Here is a 20,701-nt window from a genome sequence, read left to right as displayed (position 1 = left end):
ATGTAAGGAGAAATACAAACATGGATGATTGTAAGGTCACCTTTTGCTCCCAGGAACAGATCCCCCACTGTCTGCCAAATCCTTCTGCTGATGGAAGTGTCCAACCTGTTTTGGTATTGCATTTATAACCCGGCCAGCATGCTGAATTGGACTGATCAGGTCTATGTGCCCCTGTAACACCTAGTGTAAACCTTCAGCTGAACGATAATCAATCATTATGTAACAAAGGAGTGTTCATTCCAGTGGCAGTGTGTTGTGACATTTCCCATGCTGTCTGCTTTCCATGTAGTTATGTCCTCACAAACCACAGCAGGGTAATGGTTGAGATAGAATTATTACCCTGCAATAAATGGTCATTCAATCAGCATTGTTGGAAGGCATGGGAAGGAATCAAAGCAACAGCTTTAAGACATTTAGGATCACTTCCAATTGAGGGGGCAGGTACCATAGAAACACAAGTCAAGTGGAATGTCGGGTCTGAGCTCATTACTGATATTATTTGTTGCGGACCATGTCCAAGTGCGTAAACTTGCACCCTGGCCAACACTAGCAGGAGTTTGCTAATTAGTCAAACTTTGTGCGAGTGTCCTTCGTTATGGTTTCAGGAACATTACTGGATACTTTTCTCCATATAATCTGATTACCATCAGTTGTTCTTATTTCTTAGGCAATTTGTTGGAAGATTTAATCGGCAACAGGTACAGATGGATAGATTTGTGATTGAACAGTTCTATGTCTAACAAGATACGAAGATTGTTGAGTAAAAGATGCCATACTATTCTGGTGGTATGCTGAGAAGTTGAAGTGTCTTTGCCATATATAAAGTTTCATCCTTTTTGAATTGCGGCTGATAAACATTGCTTGAGCTAGAATTAAAGCGTTCCATGGGTGCACCACATTGCTGCTGGTACATCATCATGATAATTTGTATTTTTAGTCCAACTTGTACTTTCACATCTTTAAGAATGCCAGTTTTTGATTTTGTCTGAATACCACATTTGAGCTGTCTTTGCATAATACTTTTGTGAATACATTTTAGTGAGTGAGAATACATTTTCTTTGTTTGCAGTTGACAAATTACATGCCTTCCTTTCAAAAACAGTACTTTCCGTGATGGATATTCAAGATTGTAAGAGAGTGCTGTATTCCCATTTCCATTAAGGCCACAATCATTGCTGCATAGAAATTTATGCACACCCACCTGTGCATGAGGTCAATTACCCTGTAGTGTTGTGCTCAGAGGCAAGATCGGGTATGTTCAGCTTTCCAATTATCAGATGGGGTGGAAGGCAACAGTAGTGGCCTGTTTCAACCTGGCAGCGAAGTGAAGTGAGCTTTTCTTTCCAACAATACAAGTGAAAACAATTGTTGACTCAGCTGTGAAACAAAAAGTTGTCTGCAGTAAGATACAAGGTTCATGTTTTGGCTCTATCATTTGCCAGACTCTATGTTACTTTGACTCATGTCAGACCAGACTTGACAGCTTTTCATCGTGACCTACTGCACTGAGATAATATAGTCAAAATTTGCACACATAAAAAATGTCAGTGAAATCTCAAGACCAGAGGTCAGTCCAGACTACCAAGCATTTGATTAATATCGACATCTCACTGTACTCAATAAAAAAGGTGAAAATTTAGTGAGCAAGGTTTCCATACATGAATATGAAAATAAATATGAAAATAAGCTGCATGCAGCCTATCAAACAGTCCATAAACAGGACAATAAATTACAGTGTAGCACTTGAAATGATGCCAATGTAAACAGTATAATAGAGACATAAAATGTATAAAGCCATGTAATAGCAATTCATAAAGTTCATTTAATTGACAAAGAATTGGATTGAGGAAAGAAATATACCGTAACTGTCATAAATTGAAATAAAGCGAGCCCCTGCATGCTGTCGGTCGTACGTTCCATCACAAATCACATGTAGTTTGTAAGCATATCCAAACTTTTTGTCATACAGCAAGATAACTGTCTTGAGCTTTTTAGCCTGGGTCCATATATAGGTTCAGTCTTTTCTCTCTAGGAACTATGTCTTAGGTCACAGTTTTTGATCCACAGTAAGATATCCAACTCAAAACATTAATGTAATTTACATACGGAGGAACCCTAGAGGTGTTAGCATGAACGTTCATCTTCGTTGGTAAACTACATAATGACAAAAAGGAATTATTCTTCAAATCAAAGAATTTGACTCAACGGAATTTCTGACCAAATCTCTCTGCTTTCTTCAGCTACCTGACCCAAGAGTTGGAGAATAGTTTATTTTATCATTATAATCCTACAGGTGTGTTTGGCAGGATCATTGAGATATCCGATGGCATTTTTAGAAGCTGATCACGCCTCTCTTGGCAACAAAAACAGTAATATTTGCTGTAGTACATGCAGCACGTACATGTACATATACTTTATGTGAGACAGAATGTCGGGATGGAGATGGAAATAACCTTAACTATATGTGTCAAGTACAGTTGCTGCTTGGACAGGATATCAACAACCCACTTAATATAGATGTCTACATATACGCTACAGTCTGATGTTAGGAACATGAGCCAAGTTTTTTATGGGCTATAATTCTATCAGCTCTTTTAGGGGAACTACAAACAGAATTCAATATTAGATTGTCGCCAGACTGGATTACAATGCATCATTCAGATGACTATCACCTATCCTGTGTAGTCAGTCCATTTTGGGTTTGAAAAGAGATCACTCAGGATAGATCAAAGACGGCTTTTGATAGTTTGTCTCCTTACAAGGACCTGGTATGACTGCAAAGAAGACTAAAGGCCCAGAGTACAAGTGGACAAATTAGTAAATCAGTATTTCAGAATTCTCTGACGTTTTACAATTTGACAAAATTTACATATCTGATATTATTTCTTTTCTATATATTCTATGCTATTCTTTTAGGAGGTCTGCACATTGGTAGGGTGGGACAGGGAGCTCGAAAATGGGTCGGTGCAAGTAGACTACAAGAATTTCAAATGATAAAACAGACTGTGTCAACACTGAGCTCAGTTTCAATTGAAGTTCAGGTTGTCTCATTGTGAAATTGGAAACTGGTCAAATTGCCTTGCATGAAGAAGATTCATACATTTGTTGATGGTAATCTCATGTCAGGCATCTTGCCAGACCACTTGAGTTGATCTCAGGAACACCAGGGCTGAAAGATCTGGGTCAGTGATCACCTATCTGTTCATCAAAGGTAACCCCTGTCTGCAGCCAGTCTGTGGCTTGTGTCACCTGCCAAACCAAAAAAAGTAGTTCAGGGTATGGTTCATGGTGCAGAACAGATACTCTATTCAGGAGATTTCCAGTCTAGTACCTGTCATTAGAGCACACCCTTACACACCCTAGGTAAAGTTGAACAGGTCATGGGTAGGACTGATCCAAAATGAATGTCATGTAGGGTGTAACATGTCAAAGGAGCATTACATTTGAGAAACTCTTGTGTTTGATAATTCCCTCTTGGTGTCACAAGTTATATGCCACCTGTTTTTTAAGTTGGTATGCCATACAGTGTAATACATAGAAGAAAAAATTCTCTTGTCTGATTCAGTTTTTCAATATTTTTCACTGTGGAACAATAATTTAGGAAAGGAAACATTATCAAAATGGTATAATTGACATGGAACACCAGACAAGGTGCTGCAGGTTGTGCTAGATGGTAAAATGTCACCAGGTGTTACCAGCAGCTCTATTTCTAGCTGGGTAGGGATGGCAAGGGAAGCCTGCATCAACAAACTCACTACCAAAAATGATTTTTCTTGTTTTTTCTAGTTTTCTTGTTTTTACTTAATTCGTGGACAAATTTTCTTGAATGAAGAACTTCCATGAAAATGATAAGAATAAATAAGAAAAGCACAAGGGACCATTCTAAGAATCTTGTCTTGTAAATTCTCACAACAAGAAACATTTTCTTATTTTTCTTAGATAAAGAAATAATTTCTAGAAGGGATTTTCTCTCATAAGAATTTTCTAGAAATTGAAGTTAAAAGTTCTTGTTTTTCTTGTATGGAGAATCTATTTCTTGCCATGTATAAGAAAATACAAGAATTTTTTTCTCCCCTATCTTCTTTTTCTGGTAGTAAGAAAAAACAAGAATTCAAGATTATGAAAACAAGCAACATCTAGAATTTTATTCTTGAGTGTTCTTTATTTTCGTATCAAGAAACCTTGAGAAAGAATTTCTTGATTTTCTTGGGATGTTTAAGAAAATAGAAGAATTTTCTTCTTGCCTTTCTTGAGGTATCCTGCTTAGAAAAACAAGAATTTTCAAGATATTTAAGCTAGAAGACAAAGTTTGAGTCATAACTAGAATAATATTCTTGAATGTTCTTGATTTTCGTATCAAGAACCTTTGAGAAAAAAATTCTTGCTTTTCTTGGGATGTTTAAGAAAATAGAAGAATTTTCTTCTTGCCTTTCTTGGGGTATCCTGCTTAGAAAAACAAGAATTTTCAAGATATTTAAACTAGAAGACAAAGTTCGAGTCATAACTAGAATAATATTCTTGAATGTTCTTGATTTCCGTATCAAGAAACTTTGAGGAATGCATTTCTTGTTTTTCTTGATAATAATACTTTAAGAAATACAAGAAATACTTTGAAATTCTTATTTGAAGTCGTATAATATAATGGTTGTTTCCTGGCTAAGATGAGGCTATTGCAAGAAATAGAAGCCAAGTTAAATTTTCTTTAAAAATCTTGATTGTTCTAGCAAATATCTGCATAAAATTTTGACCAATGGCAACACTTGCCATGTGATCTTTTCCTAACTCCTGATTGGTGGTTTCAAATGCCACAGGCAGTTGACAGCAGGGCCAAAGCTCTGAGAAGTTCATGCCTTCAAGTGCTGTTCACTTCTAGTTCTATTTTGTATTAATTGAAGACTCAAGTCGGTTTCAAAGTCAAAACCCAGGTACAAGAGAACATATACAAGATGGGGATCATGGTCTGAGCCTGCAGCAGATGCCAAATTTTGCACGGAAACACTGGATAGCAGTATGGAAAAGGTAAGTGCCCCCCTCCCCACCCGACTGTTTGTACCCGACTGTATGAAAATCAGCTCAACTTTATTTATCATATGATAAAAAACAAGTCAAAGGGCCCCTGGATGGTTTAATCGTCAAAAGCATCAAGCATTAGAGATAATGATAAGTATAGCCTCTTTGGGTCCAACTCAAAACATCTTTTGGGCTGATGAATTAATAGATTTTAATCAAAAAGCGATCCGCACACATTGGAAGATTACATTCCACCTCGGAGGGGTGGACTATTTTAAACGTATTGTTTCTGGAAAACATATAGATAGGTTAAAGAATGATAAAACATATGATGTGTTTTGTGAAGAAATCAATTCAATTGGAACTTTCACATCTAGAAGCTGGAAGTTAGTTAGCTCAACTCAGAAAGTAAAAATGAATAACATAGTCTTCATTTTTCCCCCAGATGTTGGAAGATGCCAATGGGAATGCCAATGTCAACAGAAATGGGCTTGAAGGGTTTGGTTTCCATAGTCGAAGATGATCATCTGTTAACACTACAAAGTCAGATGAGGCTGCTCTACACCACCTTCCAAGACGATAAAGAATTATATATTATGAAATATATCATATGTAATAAATCATATAGCATGTTAATTACATAGCAGTTTGTAATCTTTATGTCCTTTCGGTTTCAGTAGGCTTTGTATCAAAATTAGTTTTGGTATTTGTACAACAATATTGTATATAATGTATATTATTATTATACCTATTATTTTTGAAATAATACACTGTAAAGCTTTGCCAATGTCATTTTTTTATACCAGACTCCACAATTTACAGAAATATTAAGCCATCAACATGTCATTTTAACTGTAACTCTTGGAGTGAGATTCTTATTGTAAGAACATCAGTCTTAAGAGTAAGAAAACATTTCTAGGTAGCAAGAATTGTGTTCTTGAAGTAAGAAAAGCATTCTTGTTGTAAGAAGATTAATCTTAGAAGTAAGCAAACATTTCTTGACAGCAAGAATTGTGCTCTTGGTGGAAGAAAAGTATTCTTGGTGTAAAAATATTAATCTTAGAAGTAAGAAAAAAATTCTGGGCAGCAAGAATTGTGCTCTTGATATAAGAAAAGTATTCTTGTTGTAAGAAGATTAATCTTAAAAGTAAGCAAACATTTATTGACAGCAAGAATTGTGCTCTGGATGTAAGAAAAGTATTCTTGGTGTAAGAATATTAATCTTAGAAGTAAGAAAAAAATTCTTGGCACCAAGAATTGTGCTCTTGATATAAGAAAAGTATTCTTGTTGTAAGAAGATTAATCTTAGAAGTAAGCAAACATTTCTTGGCAGCAAGAATTGTGCTCTTGATGTAAGAAAAATATTCTTGGTGTAAGAATATTAATCTTTGAAGTAAGAATACATTTCTTGGTAGCAAGAATTCTGCTCTTGATGTAAGAAAAATATTCTTGTTGTAAGAAGATCAATTATAGAAGTAAGAAAACATTTCTTGGTAGCAAGAATTCTGCTCTTGATATAAGAAAAGTATTATTGGTGTAAGAATATTAATCTTAGAAGTAAGCAAACATTTCTTGGTAGCAAGAATTATGTTCTTGATATAAGAAAAAATATTCTTGGTGTAAGAATATTAATCTTAGAAGTAAGCAAACATTTCTTGGTAGCAAGAATTGTGCTCTTGATGTAAGAAGATTAATCTTAGAAGTAAGAAAACATTTCTTGGCAATAAACAATCTTTGCTCTTGATGCAAGAAAAGTATGCTTATTGTAAGAAGATCAATCTTAGAAGTAAGAAAGTATTTTCTAGGCAGCAAGAATTATGTTCTTGAGGTGAGAAAAATATTCTTTGTATAAGAAGATCAGCTCTAGAGGTAAGAAAGTATTTCTAGGCGATAACAATTTTTGCCCCTGAAGCGAGAAAAGGATTCTTGATGTAAGAAGATAAATCTTGATGTAAGAAAACATTTCTCAGCGATAAGCATGTTTGGTCTTGAAGTGAGAAAAATATTCTTAGTGTAAGAACCTAAATCTTGAAAATAAGAAAGCAGTTCTAGGTATTAAGATTGCAGGTCTTAAGTAGAGAAATGCATTCTTGTTATAAGAACAAAAAACTTGAAAAGAAGAAAGGATTTCTTGGCTGTAAGAATTTTGGTCTTGAAGTAAGAAAAGACGTGTTGGTATAAGAACCTAAATCTTAGAAATAAGAAAGTAGTTCTTGCTATCAAGAATTTTGGTCTTAAGAAGAGAAATGCATTCTTTTTGTAAGAACATAAAAGCTAGCAGTAAGAAACCATTTCTAGGCAGTAAAGTTTTGGTCAAGAATACCAGCCTTTAAGTGAGAAATTAATTCTTAGTATAAGAACCTCAGATCCATGTGTCTGAATCAAGAATATACATAGAAAAAAAATCTTACTGCAAGAATTACTTTCCGGCAGTAACCAAGGTCATTTTTATAAGAAAGATTTTCTTACCACAAGAAATAGCTCAGTAAGTAAAAAATTGCTTAATTCGTGGACAAAACCTTTTTCTTGAATACAGAAAAATTTGCTTGCATGAAGTAATATTTTTCTGTATGTAAGAAAAAACTAGAATACAAGAAATTGCATTTTTGGTAGTGCTGTTGTATAGCTCAGAATCAAGATAATGTATTCAAAGTTAGATATTCAGTAGTCTTAAAAAAGCAAACAAACCAGGTGTGGGATAAGTTTTCTAGGCAGTCCAATTTCTAGTACCTGTCATTAGAGCACACCCTTACACACCCTAGGTAAAGTTGAACAGGTCATAGGTAGGACTGATCCAAAATTCAGATCTACCCGAATGTCATGTAGGGTGTAACATATCAAAGCAGCATTACATTTGAGAAACACTTGTGTTTGATAATTCCCTCTTGGTGTCACAAGTTATATGCCACCTGTTTTTTAAGTTGGTATGCCATACAGTGTAATACATAGAAGAAAAAATTCTCTTGTCTGATTCAGTTTTTCAATGTTTTTCACTGTGGAAGAAAATGATTTAGGAAAGGAAACATTATCAAAATGGTATAATTGACATGGAACACCAGACAAGGTGGTGCAGGTTGTGTTAGATGGTAAAATGTCACCAGGTGTTACCAGCAGCTCTATTTCTAGCTGGGTAGGGATGGCAAGGGAAGCCTGCATCAACAAACTGTTGTATAGCTAGGAATCAAGATAATGTATTCAAAGTTAAATATTCAGCTGTCTTAAAAAAAGCAAACAAACAAGGTGTGGGATAAGTTTTGTAGGCAGTCCAATTTCTAGTACCTGTCATTAGAGCACACCCTTACACACCCTAGGTAAAGTTGAACAAGTCATGGGTAGGACTGATCCAAAATTCAGATCTACCCGAATGTCATGTAGGGTGTAACATGTCAAAGGAGCATTACATTTGAGATACTATTGTGTTTGATAATTCCCTCTTGGTGTCATAAGTTACGTGCCACCTGTTTGTGAAGCACAATTCTGTAACCCTTTAAATGCCCCTTCTAGTTCTGTTTCCAATACAAGGGTAAATTTTTCCGACATATTTCAGGGGTCAAATCCTTTCATAGCCTGCCTGTATACAGTTGGGGTAATAATGAAATTTGACTTTGCATTTTTCTGATCCAGTCAGCTTAAACGGCTATACAATGTAAGACATAGAAGAAAACATTCTCTTGTCAGTTTTTCAATATTTTTCACTGTGGAAGAAGATTAAGAATAATTTAGGTAAGGAAACATTATCAAAATGGTATAATGGACATGGAACACCAGACAAGGTGGTGCAGGTTGTGTTAGATGGTCAAATGTCTCCAGGTGTTACCAGCAGCTCTATTTCTAGCTGGGTAGGGACAGCAAGGGAAGCCTATGTCAACAAACTGTTGTATAGCTCAGAATCAAGATAATGTATTCAAAGTTAGATATTCAGTAGTCTTAAAAAAGCAAACAAACAAGGTGTGGGATAAGTTGTATAGACAGTCCAATGGATGTTTGCAGCTTTAATTGTTTTTGTGCAATGAACCGATATATGCACAAAAGATACCAATCAGCTCATTAAGTCAACACCATAATTACTCCAGCCACTCCCAGCTTCAGGAGATTAAGGTTTCCTATAATATGTCTTTAAACCAGGCTCTGTTCATGTTTTGTTAGACATTAGACCATGGAAGAAAATGGTGTTAACGTTGGTGTCAGGATTTCACACGTGGACATTAAAATGAAATATTATATGTCGTTAGAATGTCATAAAAGGTTTTATAGCTCACCTTTAGACCTCTGGAATTGGCAGCTGAAATTTATGATGTAACAGAACCAGGTGTTCTTCTGTTATGGTTCAGGTAGTGGAGGTTATGCCAACACCCGGTACAGTCTTGTACCACAAAGTGGTTATGTTGGTTGTGAAATGTAAACCCTTCAAGCACTGTATAAATGTGCTGTGCGTTTAAAGCCCTGTGATGCTTTTTACATACTAGTATTTGTAACATTAACTGATGTTATGAGCCTTGCCTTTCTCAGGGATTAGTTCTACAATCCAATCTGGCCAAGTACTGACATTCATTGCAGCCAAAACATTCAAACTATGTCAGACTTAAGGATTTCCAAACCTGGCATTACATCTGTAGTTTAAGACGATTTCCATCCATTGACAAACAACAGTTGTAGTTTAAGGAAGTTCTGCAGCATTGTCCTTGAACCCCTAGCCAAACATTTATTGATAACACACCAGTAAATCATCAATAAATCAGTCTTTGAAGTATTGTCCTACATGTGTACACATTTGTTTATGACAGTGCTGTCAGAAAAATATTGTCACTTTTTTAAAAACAATATTTACATAGCTAAAGAAGGGGATTTTTTGTAACAACATGGTGGAACAATAGATTGAACAGCCCTTCCTTCCAGTGTCTAGGTCCGGATTGGTTGTAAAGTGCTCTTTTTCTTTGTTTCTATTGTTGCTAGTCTGAGGCATCATCTGGGCTCACCAGTCCATTAAACTTTAAGGACCATGAAAAAAAGCTCACTCAAATACCTTTCTTCTGTTATATTACATCACAGCACTTCTTGTAGGAAATCATGACATAGTGGCCCCTTGAGGAGGGAGGTATGTCTCTAATTAGGTTAAGGCAATTGATAGCAGTCCTAGTGAGAAGGTCAAGGTAAGTTCAGCCTGTCAGGGGCAGAGCTTGAGAAATGTGCTTGAGAGTGAAGGCCACATCGTATAGGGGTGTCAGTTTACCTTCACTTGACCTTTGAATCATTTTCTCAACATCCATTTCTTTTTAGTTTGAAAGGGATGCTTAGTCTCGGCTATCCCTCACCAGGCAGCCCACTTGAGTTTGTCTGAAGTATACATAAATTCATACTCATAGTTTTGTAGTTGTAGCTTCGTTGCCCTTTTCCAAATAAAAGTTTGTGACCTACAATCCACTCAGCTTGGTCTGTCTACTTCTGTTACATCTTAAAACATTGGAACTGTTGCTGGCATTGCCTTCTCACCACCCACAATGCCAGCTACATGTCTGGTGCTTTATTTGTGGATTAACAGTAATCAAGTTGACCCTTCTGTCATAAAGCTTTCAGAAATTATTGTTGGCAGGAAATGAGAATGTGCATTATGAATATCATCAGATGAAACTCCATAAAGTCATAATGTAGGCAACATGCTGATATTGAATGTTATATTTTCTCAAAATCTTTAAATAAATGATAAGGTTACTATAAAGTTAGTGACACTTGTGCATAAGCAAGGAAAGTCTGAGTCGATCAGATACAAGACATGCACCGGTACATTTGCTTTCATGTTATGTTGCGATGACTCAGTCTCCAAAGAAAACCAGAAGTGCATGCACAAATCAGTTTAGGAAGAGATGAAACCTGTAGCATATGACTTCCTGTCCCTATTATACATTCTAAATGGGGCCATAGGATAAAACATCCCTCAACTGTCATGGTGAGAACTTGCAGTACAGTGAAGCGGACCACACTCATGATGTATATGCTAGTAGTAAAGGTTGCTGTCGTTAAACATAAATCTGATCTTTATAGTCCTGCGGATGGGAATACTGAAACATTGATAGCAAGGGCATGGGAAATGTCACACTCCTCCATAAACTACTGTCAGTGGTGCCTCAGTCAGTCTCTCAAGTCCATTACCTAACCAGAAGTGTGTCAAAAGTTTGGGGAAGAGTCAGTGTGTTTGTAGATTAAAGTTAACATCAGGTTTGGCTGAATGTAGGTGGCATAATACATGTTACTTCTTGCATCTTCTCCAAGTTGCCACCACATTATAGACTTATGTAGTAATGGTTAGATACAACTTCTAACTATTCAAAGTCTCTAACTATTTTCTGTTCTGAATGCAACGGACCAAAAGTAGATCATAGATGGTTTTCGTATTCAGGCAATGTTGACTTGGAAGGAATGTTATGTTCAATGTCATTTTTAACATTATTTTATCCCTGTCCTTTGCAGTATCCCCGCCTGTTCTCCCTGGGATACTTCAGCCACGAGGGACCCACTCAGAAACAGGTGAGTTTTATGTCTCAAGTCTCTGTTTAGTGTAGCTGGGAATAGTCTGCATTCCTTTCTGAGGGACAAATTTTGGACCAATGAACCAAGGTCGTTCACACTGTATGTTTCTTTATAAACAGTCACTCAAATGCTGTAGTTGCTGTACAGCTGTATCATTATAGAGCGATACAATAGCCTTAACGTGGTACTGTCCACAGGATGGCAGGACAGCGTGTCATTACTGCTCTAATGGACAGGCCGGAAAGGATCTAGGGCGTGTATTAGGGGATTATGTGATGAAATGCAAGTGAAATTTTTTTGAGGTCAGCACTTCCTGTAAATATTTTCCGCGTGTCATACAGCCCTTTTTCTCTGTCAAAGGTCTTTTAGAATACCCTCCTGGTGTAGATTTTTTCTCCAGACTTCTCCCTCTCCATCATCCTTGTCTGTCCCTAACCATTTGTCCATCAGCAGAAACTTTCTGGAACAATTTACATGTTGATTTGATTTACATCCTGAGTGGTGCAGGTAATGGTACAGGCAAACATATCCAAAGATACCAGTATCAGTTTCACAACACTGTAGAAAGGATGCTCCTTACAGCACATCAACCAATCCAACCACTTCATGCTAAAGGAAGAAACATGAAAGGAAGGATCAAGCAGCTTGCTTCTACAGACAAAGAAAACAAAATATTACACCAGGGGAGGTCTGATGAAACCTTGCCCCCTCATTTCTACTGGGAGCAATTACATGTTTGACATCACCTCAATCAGGTGCTCTACTTGATATGCTAGATAATGATAAGATTGGTCAATTATCTTTCAAGGTCACACAAGAACATCCCAAACAGGTGTTGCCCTTTGTTCTCACTGCACTTTGAGAGGCCATTGCAAGTGCTTGGGTAATTAAGATCTGCTCATAAAAAGATCAAGTTTAAGATAGGGTGGAGAGAGGAATGCTTTCATCCAGCCTTACTACTGCCATTCCCTAAATGGAGGAAATTCTCTGTTGCTGTGGTTTACCGGTTTGCTGCCTGATGTAAAGCTGGCACAAAGTAAGCATAACTCAACAGAAAACAGAATAACGACTAAGCATGTCTTCCAACATTGTCTTCGGGTAGCAACTTACCATTTTTTGCGCCTGACTTCTTGATTCTGCTGAGTTTGTGTGGTTTATTTTGTAGGGACATTCATAAGCCATTCCAATGCCTTTTGACCTTGCCAGAAAAACAAACTGCAACAAGACCTGAGGGTGGGATTATGCCCTGGACTTTGGGATCCAAGCCAACACTCACATGTAAAAGAAAGGCTTTTTCTGCACATTAACAGGCAGGTCCGCACTAAGACCCAAGGATTCAGCTTCTGTTTCTTTATATAAGCAATGTTGCATGCAGAGGGCATGTGTACGTTCTCTGTGCGACTTACCGGGAGGGTACAGGATGCATATACAAGATGCGGTCAGACTGTGAATGACATCAGTTTGTGCCAATCTTATTTCAGACTATCACACCATTGAAGCCTTTACAATCAACAGTGTTATGTTCAAGTAATGCTTTTTGTGAAATATGGTTGGCATGAACTGATATTGTTCTAAGTAAAGGACTTGACAGAGGAAAAGATGCATAATCTGGGTTTTGCTAATGTGATAAGACAACTAGAAGAAAAACAATTAGACTACCTATATCCTGGATTCAAATGAACTATTCATAACTTTCTGTACCAGCTGACCTATTTTTTGGGGTAAACTGATGTTCTAGTGACGTGACCTTGGCACTTCACCATTTCTGGATCTGTCCCAAAATCTAGCCATCACTTCTTCCTTAGACCAAGTCCAACTCCAAGTTTCTGCTCTGTCTCTGTTCTGATAAGACTTGTGCTGAAAAGTTAATTTCTTCCAAAACAACTCTGGCCAAGTCATGATCAGAGCTCAGACCCTGGGGCTAGTGATGCCCGAGCTGCTGTGGTGACATGCCAAGGAACGGCTCCCCACTTGCCAAGTTTGATTTGAAAGGCATGACTGTTGGAAAGTCATGTTTCCTTCTGTACTTCAACAACAGTCTGTCCAGATGTTTTAGATAATGATAGTTTTGTCCAACATGTCTGGTAAGGGTTTTGAATGATGTCCCCTCCCTTATGGTATTGATAGTGCAGGGTGACAGACACACTTCTGTAAAATACATCCACAACTGGTAGCTACACCCTGACTTCCTCCTATATAGGTTAATAGGTCATGAGGATGGAATACAGGAATCGCCCAGTCACAATTGTCATACTGTAGTTTTGCAAGGCAAACTGAGGGTATTCTTTGGACAGTTATCTATGTGTTATACAAAATTCAGGTCTCTTTTGAAGGAAAAGTCGGAAAAGGATGTCATAGATTCTTGTAATATTAATTAGCATCTCTGAAAACCTCCAAATTATGCAACAAATGTAACCATATCTTGACTGGGAATTTTGGCTCTTAGTGTATGAGAGTATCACACAACTTTGAACGAAAAATAAGACTGCATAGTGACCATACATGTGTATTTCTCCCTTTATGTGCATGTTATCATCATATCATAATCATATGCACACAATACGTCAAATTTGAAAGATAGCAAGCTGAGATGCAAGCATTCATGTTTTTCTGTCTTTTCTTTCTACATGTACCTACACTGTACACCGTGACTTACACTGTATGATGTACTATAATCGTTTTGTTATTTATCTGCCTTATCATCTCTGTAATCAGACAGGAATTGATTCCTCACCCTTCAGATGGTGTTTATCTAAATAAGGAATAATCATGCATGATATGTCACATGACACATCGGTAGTTCAAAACATGGGAACATTAACTTATGTTCTATATTCCTATATCCAACATTGGTATTCATTGTCATTATTTTCATATGTTTCACATATTTTTCAAAGGAAACAAAATGCATCAAGATGTATCCAAAAAAGGTACTTTTGAAATAAAAAGAGGGTCCTCCTATTATTCCTCCTGACCACCCCTTCGTATTCGTAAATGAAACAGGCCTTAGTAAGGTGGGTTTGTGGCTCATCGTCAGTAATTTATGTATTCCCTAAAGAATCCAGACACTTTCATTGCGCTTTACATCAGTATGTAACAAGATTGTTGCTTGTCAAAGGAGTTGTAAAGGGGATTGAATAAATACATTAAGCCTCATCCCTTGCTGAGTGGAAACAGAATTATGGGACCATGTACACCAGAGTTACATGATAATGGCAGTAATATGTATATACTGTGTACACAAGGTTGTGTGCATAGGGCCAATATTCACCAGAGTTATGTCTCTCCTGACCCATTGCAAGATGTGTTTCATATGCAACAGCTACATTCTAGAAGTCACAATTAGGCAAGTGTACATTTTAGCTTGAAAGTTCATCTGTGTTTGTAGAAATCATTCTGAAACTAGAGTTCCACGACCTCATACCTTCGCCAAATGATTTTAACCTTTATGACTGACATATTTAGGAGTGTTTCTCATCAATCATAAATCATACCAGTTGATCGTCTTCAGCCAAATAACAGAAGTTGTCCAAAGTATGAGCTTGTCAAAGAAGGTTATGCTAACATTTATCATCAATTATGCAAATGAGGTCCTCATTAGCATAATTTCATTCAACGATGTTCACATTCACATAACTTTCAAATGCCACAAGTATGAAATTGCCATCATTTACCTGTATGTAATTACTGTAGTTTCTAATTATGCAAATTACGCCTCCAATTGTTTCTATCTATTAACATTCCTCTCTTCCTCAGTTACAAGTGTCACATATTTGAATAGTCATATCATGGAACGCAGCGGGCTTTTGAAATTGTCTCATTAGTTATGCAAATTACAAAATCTGATTTGCATAATTATATCTAATCATACAAAGCATTCGGTAAGCTATCTACATACCAAAAATCAAGACCATCCATTAAGCCCATCTTGAGTTAAAGTATTTTCTCATTAATCATGCAAATGAGGTCTTCATTTGCATAGTTGATATCTATTAATATTTCTCTCCTCCTCAGTTACATATGTCACAAGTTTGAGAGTCCTATCATGGAATTTGGCGGATGTATAAACTTTCCTCATTAATTATGCAAATTACACACTTATTTGCATGATAAGTATCTAATCATGTACATCATCACTCCAGCTATCTACTTACCAAAAATCAAAACCATCCATCAAGCCCATCTTGAGTTATAGTATTTTCTCATTAATTATGTAAATGAGGTCATCATTTGCATAGTTGATATCTATTAATATTTCTCTCCTCCTCAGTTACATATGTCACAAGTTTGAGAGTCCAATTATGGAATTTGGCGAATGTATAAACTTTCCTCATTAATTATGCAAATTAGATACTTATTTGCATAATAAGTATCTAATCATGTACATCATCACTCAAGCTATCTACTTGCCAAAAATCATGACCATCCATTAGGCCCTTCTTGAGTTATTCCATTTCAAAGTCTGAAGCAAAACCTGCTCCTGTAGTTCCAAAAAAGCCGCTAGGGGGCCCAAACCTAGACCACTTACTCACTGTCCAAAGAGCTATCTACCACTGAAAAATCAGGACCAAGTTCCGCTGCAGTACCGTAACAAGCTGCTAGGGGACCCAAAATCTAATTTCCAAGTCTCATCAAGACCTACCCACCTACCAAATATCAAGATAATCCATCCAAGCCTTCTCGAGTTTGTATGTTACAAACACAAAAACAAACGCTACCCTCTGCATAACCTTCGCGGCGAAGGTAACAAGTTTGAACTGTAATTTCCAACACAAAAATTGGACTTACCCAAATTTTCGACTGTACGACACCAGTCTTTGTCAAAAAGTGTACATTTTGTATGATCCAATCTATCAAAGATATTGATAGAATAAGAAGAGAAATTAAAACAATACCGTGTTGTCAAAAATTAGTAGCAATGTTTTTCAAAAACACATCATATGTCACCTTAGCATTCACTTCCACAATTTTGTTTTTACTGTTCGAGGAATATATCATGGTGAACACTACTAGATTTTGTGATGTATGCCTGCTATTCTAACGAAATACACTTTACGTTACAGCTTAAATTTGAACAGAGGTAACGTTAGATTTGTAGACTGTATTTTGGGGTCAGATTGATATATATTTATCTGCATCTAGAATCTTCTGGATATGGTGTGTCCATCAGAGGATGGTACATGCTGATCCAGCAAGGTCCACCTTTCTTTGATGCCCATAGTCAATAATTTCCCTGCACTATGTAAGAGAGAAAACAGAGGCTTCCCTTGATGTTTCATTTTGCTCCTTGACAGTTGCTGTACTTTTTGTTTTTGAAAGATCTTTCCACAAGGCCACCCGCAGACTTGATGAAGGCTCTTATGCCCAGGGATCATCCCGATAGTTGATTACAGGTCGTCCTTAGGGGTGCAGGCTGCTTGCATGAAGTCCTGGAGGAAGAGTGGAGATGTTAGAGTCCTGCTGCTCTGCTCTGCCTGCAGTGTTCTCACCTGTTCCTGCAGCTCCAAAATTACCTCTTCTATTAGTGGGCCCATTTTGCCTGGGAGCTCCAGGGGGAAATAACAGTCGAGACCTATATAAAGTGGGGAGGGCTCTCAAAATGCAAGACTTTGATAGGGTTCCATTTATCTTTGGCTGCCCAAATTGAGTACGCCTTTGCTATTTCGAAATCCATTTCCTGGATGATCGCAGGAAGGAAAATGAACATGTCAAAGACCTCTTGACTTTCATATATGCACACACTTAGTGTTAGACTGCTTAGATTGCAGATCTTGTCAGGTGGCAGGCAGCTAAAGCTCGGGAGAATTCCTGATGCACAAAAGTCAAGAATAACCTTGAACACGGGAGCACATTGATAGAACAATTAACTGTATCAGACAAATTCAATTGTCATTTCAAATGTGCATCATAAAGAGTTTAAGACAGATAAGGAGGAGCCTGCATGTACCATCATATATTTAGTAAATCATAGTAAATAGTGAATTTCACGTTTCACAGGAGGTCACTGCAAACTTCAAACGGCCGGGAACATATCCCTATTAACATCAAAACGCTGCATGGCAGTTTCAACTGCAAGCTTAAAAACACCGCCAACACTCCATTTTCACCCTATCGCAAAATTGAATCCCCACAAACATTTCCCCTTTTCCAGTGCCTCCTGTTTATCTAGCAGGCTGTCTCTTCTGATACCAAAAATGAAATACCTCTTGATGCATCTAACAAGAGATGACAAGTTTGCCTAGTGACTTGGGGCTAATTCTAACATATTAATCTTTTCGTAATCTACAATTCTTGGCATATAACAGCAGGGGGACCTCAATGTATTGCTATTACTACTATCAGTTCTCGTAATCTGACAAATATTGCTTGGAGCATGGGACTGGCACGTTCATTGCTCTTAAAGATTTCAAGGAAGGGCATGTGGTAGGATGGAGACATCAGTGATAACTTCCTATAGGAGAAGACAGTCTCCTTGGTGCCTGTGTGGACAGGTGAACATGGTGTAGAGGAGAGGAAGTTGATTGCTGTAAACCACATGCTGCATCCCAGTCCAAAAGTGAATCTCCAAACATTTATCACCAATACTTGTCGGAATCCCTCATGTTTACAAATCAAACCCCGATCTCATCAGGGATTGCTGCAGCACGCCGGCTGTAAAACACAATTGTAAAATGAAATCACCACCTTAACTGGCTGGCTGGCAAGCAGGTCAGCGATGTGTAAATATTTCTGGGCGAGGTTGTCAGGGTGTAATTTGATTGTCGTGCCTGTCAGCTGTTGGCTGTCTGCGGTAAGGTGATTAGCTGTTGGATGCCTCTATCTCGATCTGTGCACCGGGACATGTAGTGTGTGTAAAAACTACCGTACCACAGAAGTAATCATGGCGTAATCTGGTGTATAGGAACTAGGCCTGCCATTATTTCATACAGTTATTATAGACAAATACTTTCAAAGTACTACCGGTAACAATATGAAGATACTTTTTCATTGTCACATTGACTCAAAATTGCCTTCCCCACTGAAATACTGTTTTATGTCATATTTGTAGAGTCATAAGAGATTTGTCATATTTGATAACTACATCATCTCTCAGCATCTGTCTGTCTGTCTGTCTGTCTGTCTGTCTGTCTGAATCTATCAGTATGTACTGAACAGTTGTTTTGAACATTATACCTCTGCAGAATTATGAGTTAAACAGTCACTGTGGCACTTAATCCCCCATTTCTGTGCTCATACCTGGTGCAGTCATTTATTTGGCCGATGTTCTTAATCAACGACAGCTTAATGTTCTTGTGCTAACCTGAACTTATACTGTTTTACAGATTGAAGGAGCATCTTTCACCATGCAGTTCATTGGAAGTGGGTACAGCAATACTGTGCTGCAGGACGGGGACTATGATGGACCCCCCAACATGACGATTGCGACGCAGGTTGAAGGACCAGGTCAGAAACTTTTTAACAGCTTTACTGGCCTAGTTGTTTCTCAAAGCGTGGGCTGTGGTGCAGCCGCATTGCACTATCAGCCAATCACAAGTCACCTCGATAAGAGGTTGGCTACTTTACCTGACTTAACCTCACCATCTCAGGTGCCTCCATGTCAGCATAATCAGGTTAGCATGCTGGAGATAATATTTACCTCTCACAATATGGTTTTCTCCACAGAGTCATCTCGCATGAGGTCCTTTTAAAAATAGTTTCAGGTATGAAATGATGATGATCATGATGATGGGGGTTGCATGTAATATATATTTTTTTAGCTGTTTCCCAAAGCTCCCTACATATTCGCCTGTCTGGGCACAGTGATATGCACATACAAATTGTATGTTGGAGATAATGTCCCTTTTTGGCTGTATACAGTTTTCAAGCACTGGTGCTGTAAAGGATAAGTACTCATTTCCCAGGCTGCAAAGTAGGGAGTAAAAACACATTACTCCGGCCAGTTGGCTGCCAAGGCTGTGAGCAACAAACCAGCTCAGAACTATAAAGGGACCTGAAATGGGTCTTAAGAAATGGGGCTGAGAACAGCAGCCAGCATGAATATTTCATACTGAAGTATAGTGTCTATTTAATGGGGCAAATGACTTCACTTTTCCAGGAGTCTGTCTCAATTATTCATGCAACCGTTTCTTTTTTTGTGCATTATACATGTACATTCCTTGGGTGCCTCTTAAAGCCACAGTTGGTAATTGATGTGGGAATAACAGTCATACAGAATGTCTCCACATTCCATCGGTGCATTGTATTTGCCTGCAAACAATTCTGTCTCACTTCAGTGCACCTTAATAAAGGAAAATGTGATGAATTTGCAAAATGAGTCCTGACTGAAAGAACAGAGAAAATGTGTCATATAATTTCTAGTTACTGTCACAGCAATAATTGTCTTGGCAAACTATCACTCTGTGATATTGCAACAATATTGTTTTATCGTAATTGGATAAAAGAATCTTAAATACATACCCTCCAAGTCTCCTACTATTCACAATTTAGATAAATTATGTTGATGGGAAAATGACATTCCAGATTATAAAAACATCCTTGGGGTAATATTGCCAAGTGCTTGCATCTGAAGTTTTGATTGATTAGAAATCTGGATATCATGTAACATCTCTCAAACTGTGTATAATCTTACACTGAATTGCGCCAGGGTGATAATGAATAATGTACATCATTAAAATCTTATTTTAACCTACTTGATTAAACACTGCAATCAAACCTAAATGTATGTGTGTGATATTTCATCACACCTACACCTTCTATGTTCATACAAATGATGCCATCCGGGAGATTCCAAAGTCTGATGGACATTTTATTGACAACATGACTCCAAATTGGGTAGGAGTAACAACTTGTCTATCTGCAGCCTCAAGTGGTAGTTTTATGTGGGAAGGTTTGACATCTCCAAGGTGTAAAAGTACCAGCAAATGGTCCAGTGGAAGTTGATGTATAATTGGTTATTTTATGATGCTTGCAGCCTTAAGTATGAGCTCCAGACCCATGCATATGTTTTAGCTGGACATAAAAGTACTGTTGTACCACTGGTCAAGAATGGGGACCTGCAAAAGTCCCCATCAATGCCTTCCTTCTGTATATGAATCAATACCTATTCTAAAATTTGATCACTTCTGCTTTAGGACAAGACCGAACCATCACCAGTAAATTATGGAGA

The 20,701-nt window shown here is 37.6% G+C and overlaps 1 protein-coding gene and 1 long non-coding RNA gene across 4 annotated transcripts in view; both read left to right on the top strand.

Moving 5' to 3' along the window:
* The window catches only part of LOC136433353 (saccharopine dehydrogenase-like oxidoreductase), a 43,451-nt gene that overhangs the window by 12,187 nt on the left and 10,563 nt on the right, over positions 1-20,701 (top strand). For all 3 annotated transcript variants that reach the window (XM_066425484.1, XM_066425483.1, XM_066425482.1), the window contains exons 9-10: positions 11,476-11,532; positions 18,858-18,978. In XM_066425484.1, the coding sequence (XP_066281581.1) occupies positions 11,476-11,532; positions 18,858-18,978 (178 nt within the window). The remainder of the gene's footprint in view (positions 1-11,475; positions 11,533-18,857; positions 18,979-20,701) is intronic.
* LOC136433354 (uncharacterized) lies at positions 3,968-6,754 on the top strand. Its single transcript, XR_010755621.1, has 2 exons — positions 3,968-5,019; positions 5,456-6,754. It is a non-coding gene; the product is annotated as an uncharacterized lncRNA (long non-coding RNA).

The sequence above is a fragment of the Branchiostoma lanceolatum genome, chromosome 4, assembly GCF_035083965.1.
Source record: "Branchiostoma lanceolatum isolate klBraLanc5 chromosome 4, klBraLanc5.hap2, whole genome shotgun sequence".
NCBI lineage: Eukaryota > Metazoa > Chordata > Leptocardii > Amphioxiformes > Branchiostomatidae > Branchiostoma > Branchiostoma lanceolatum.
The sequence above is the reverse complement of the archived record's forward strand: the minus strand, read 5'-3'. Positions and strand labels throughout refer to the sequence as shown.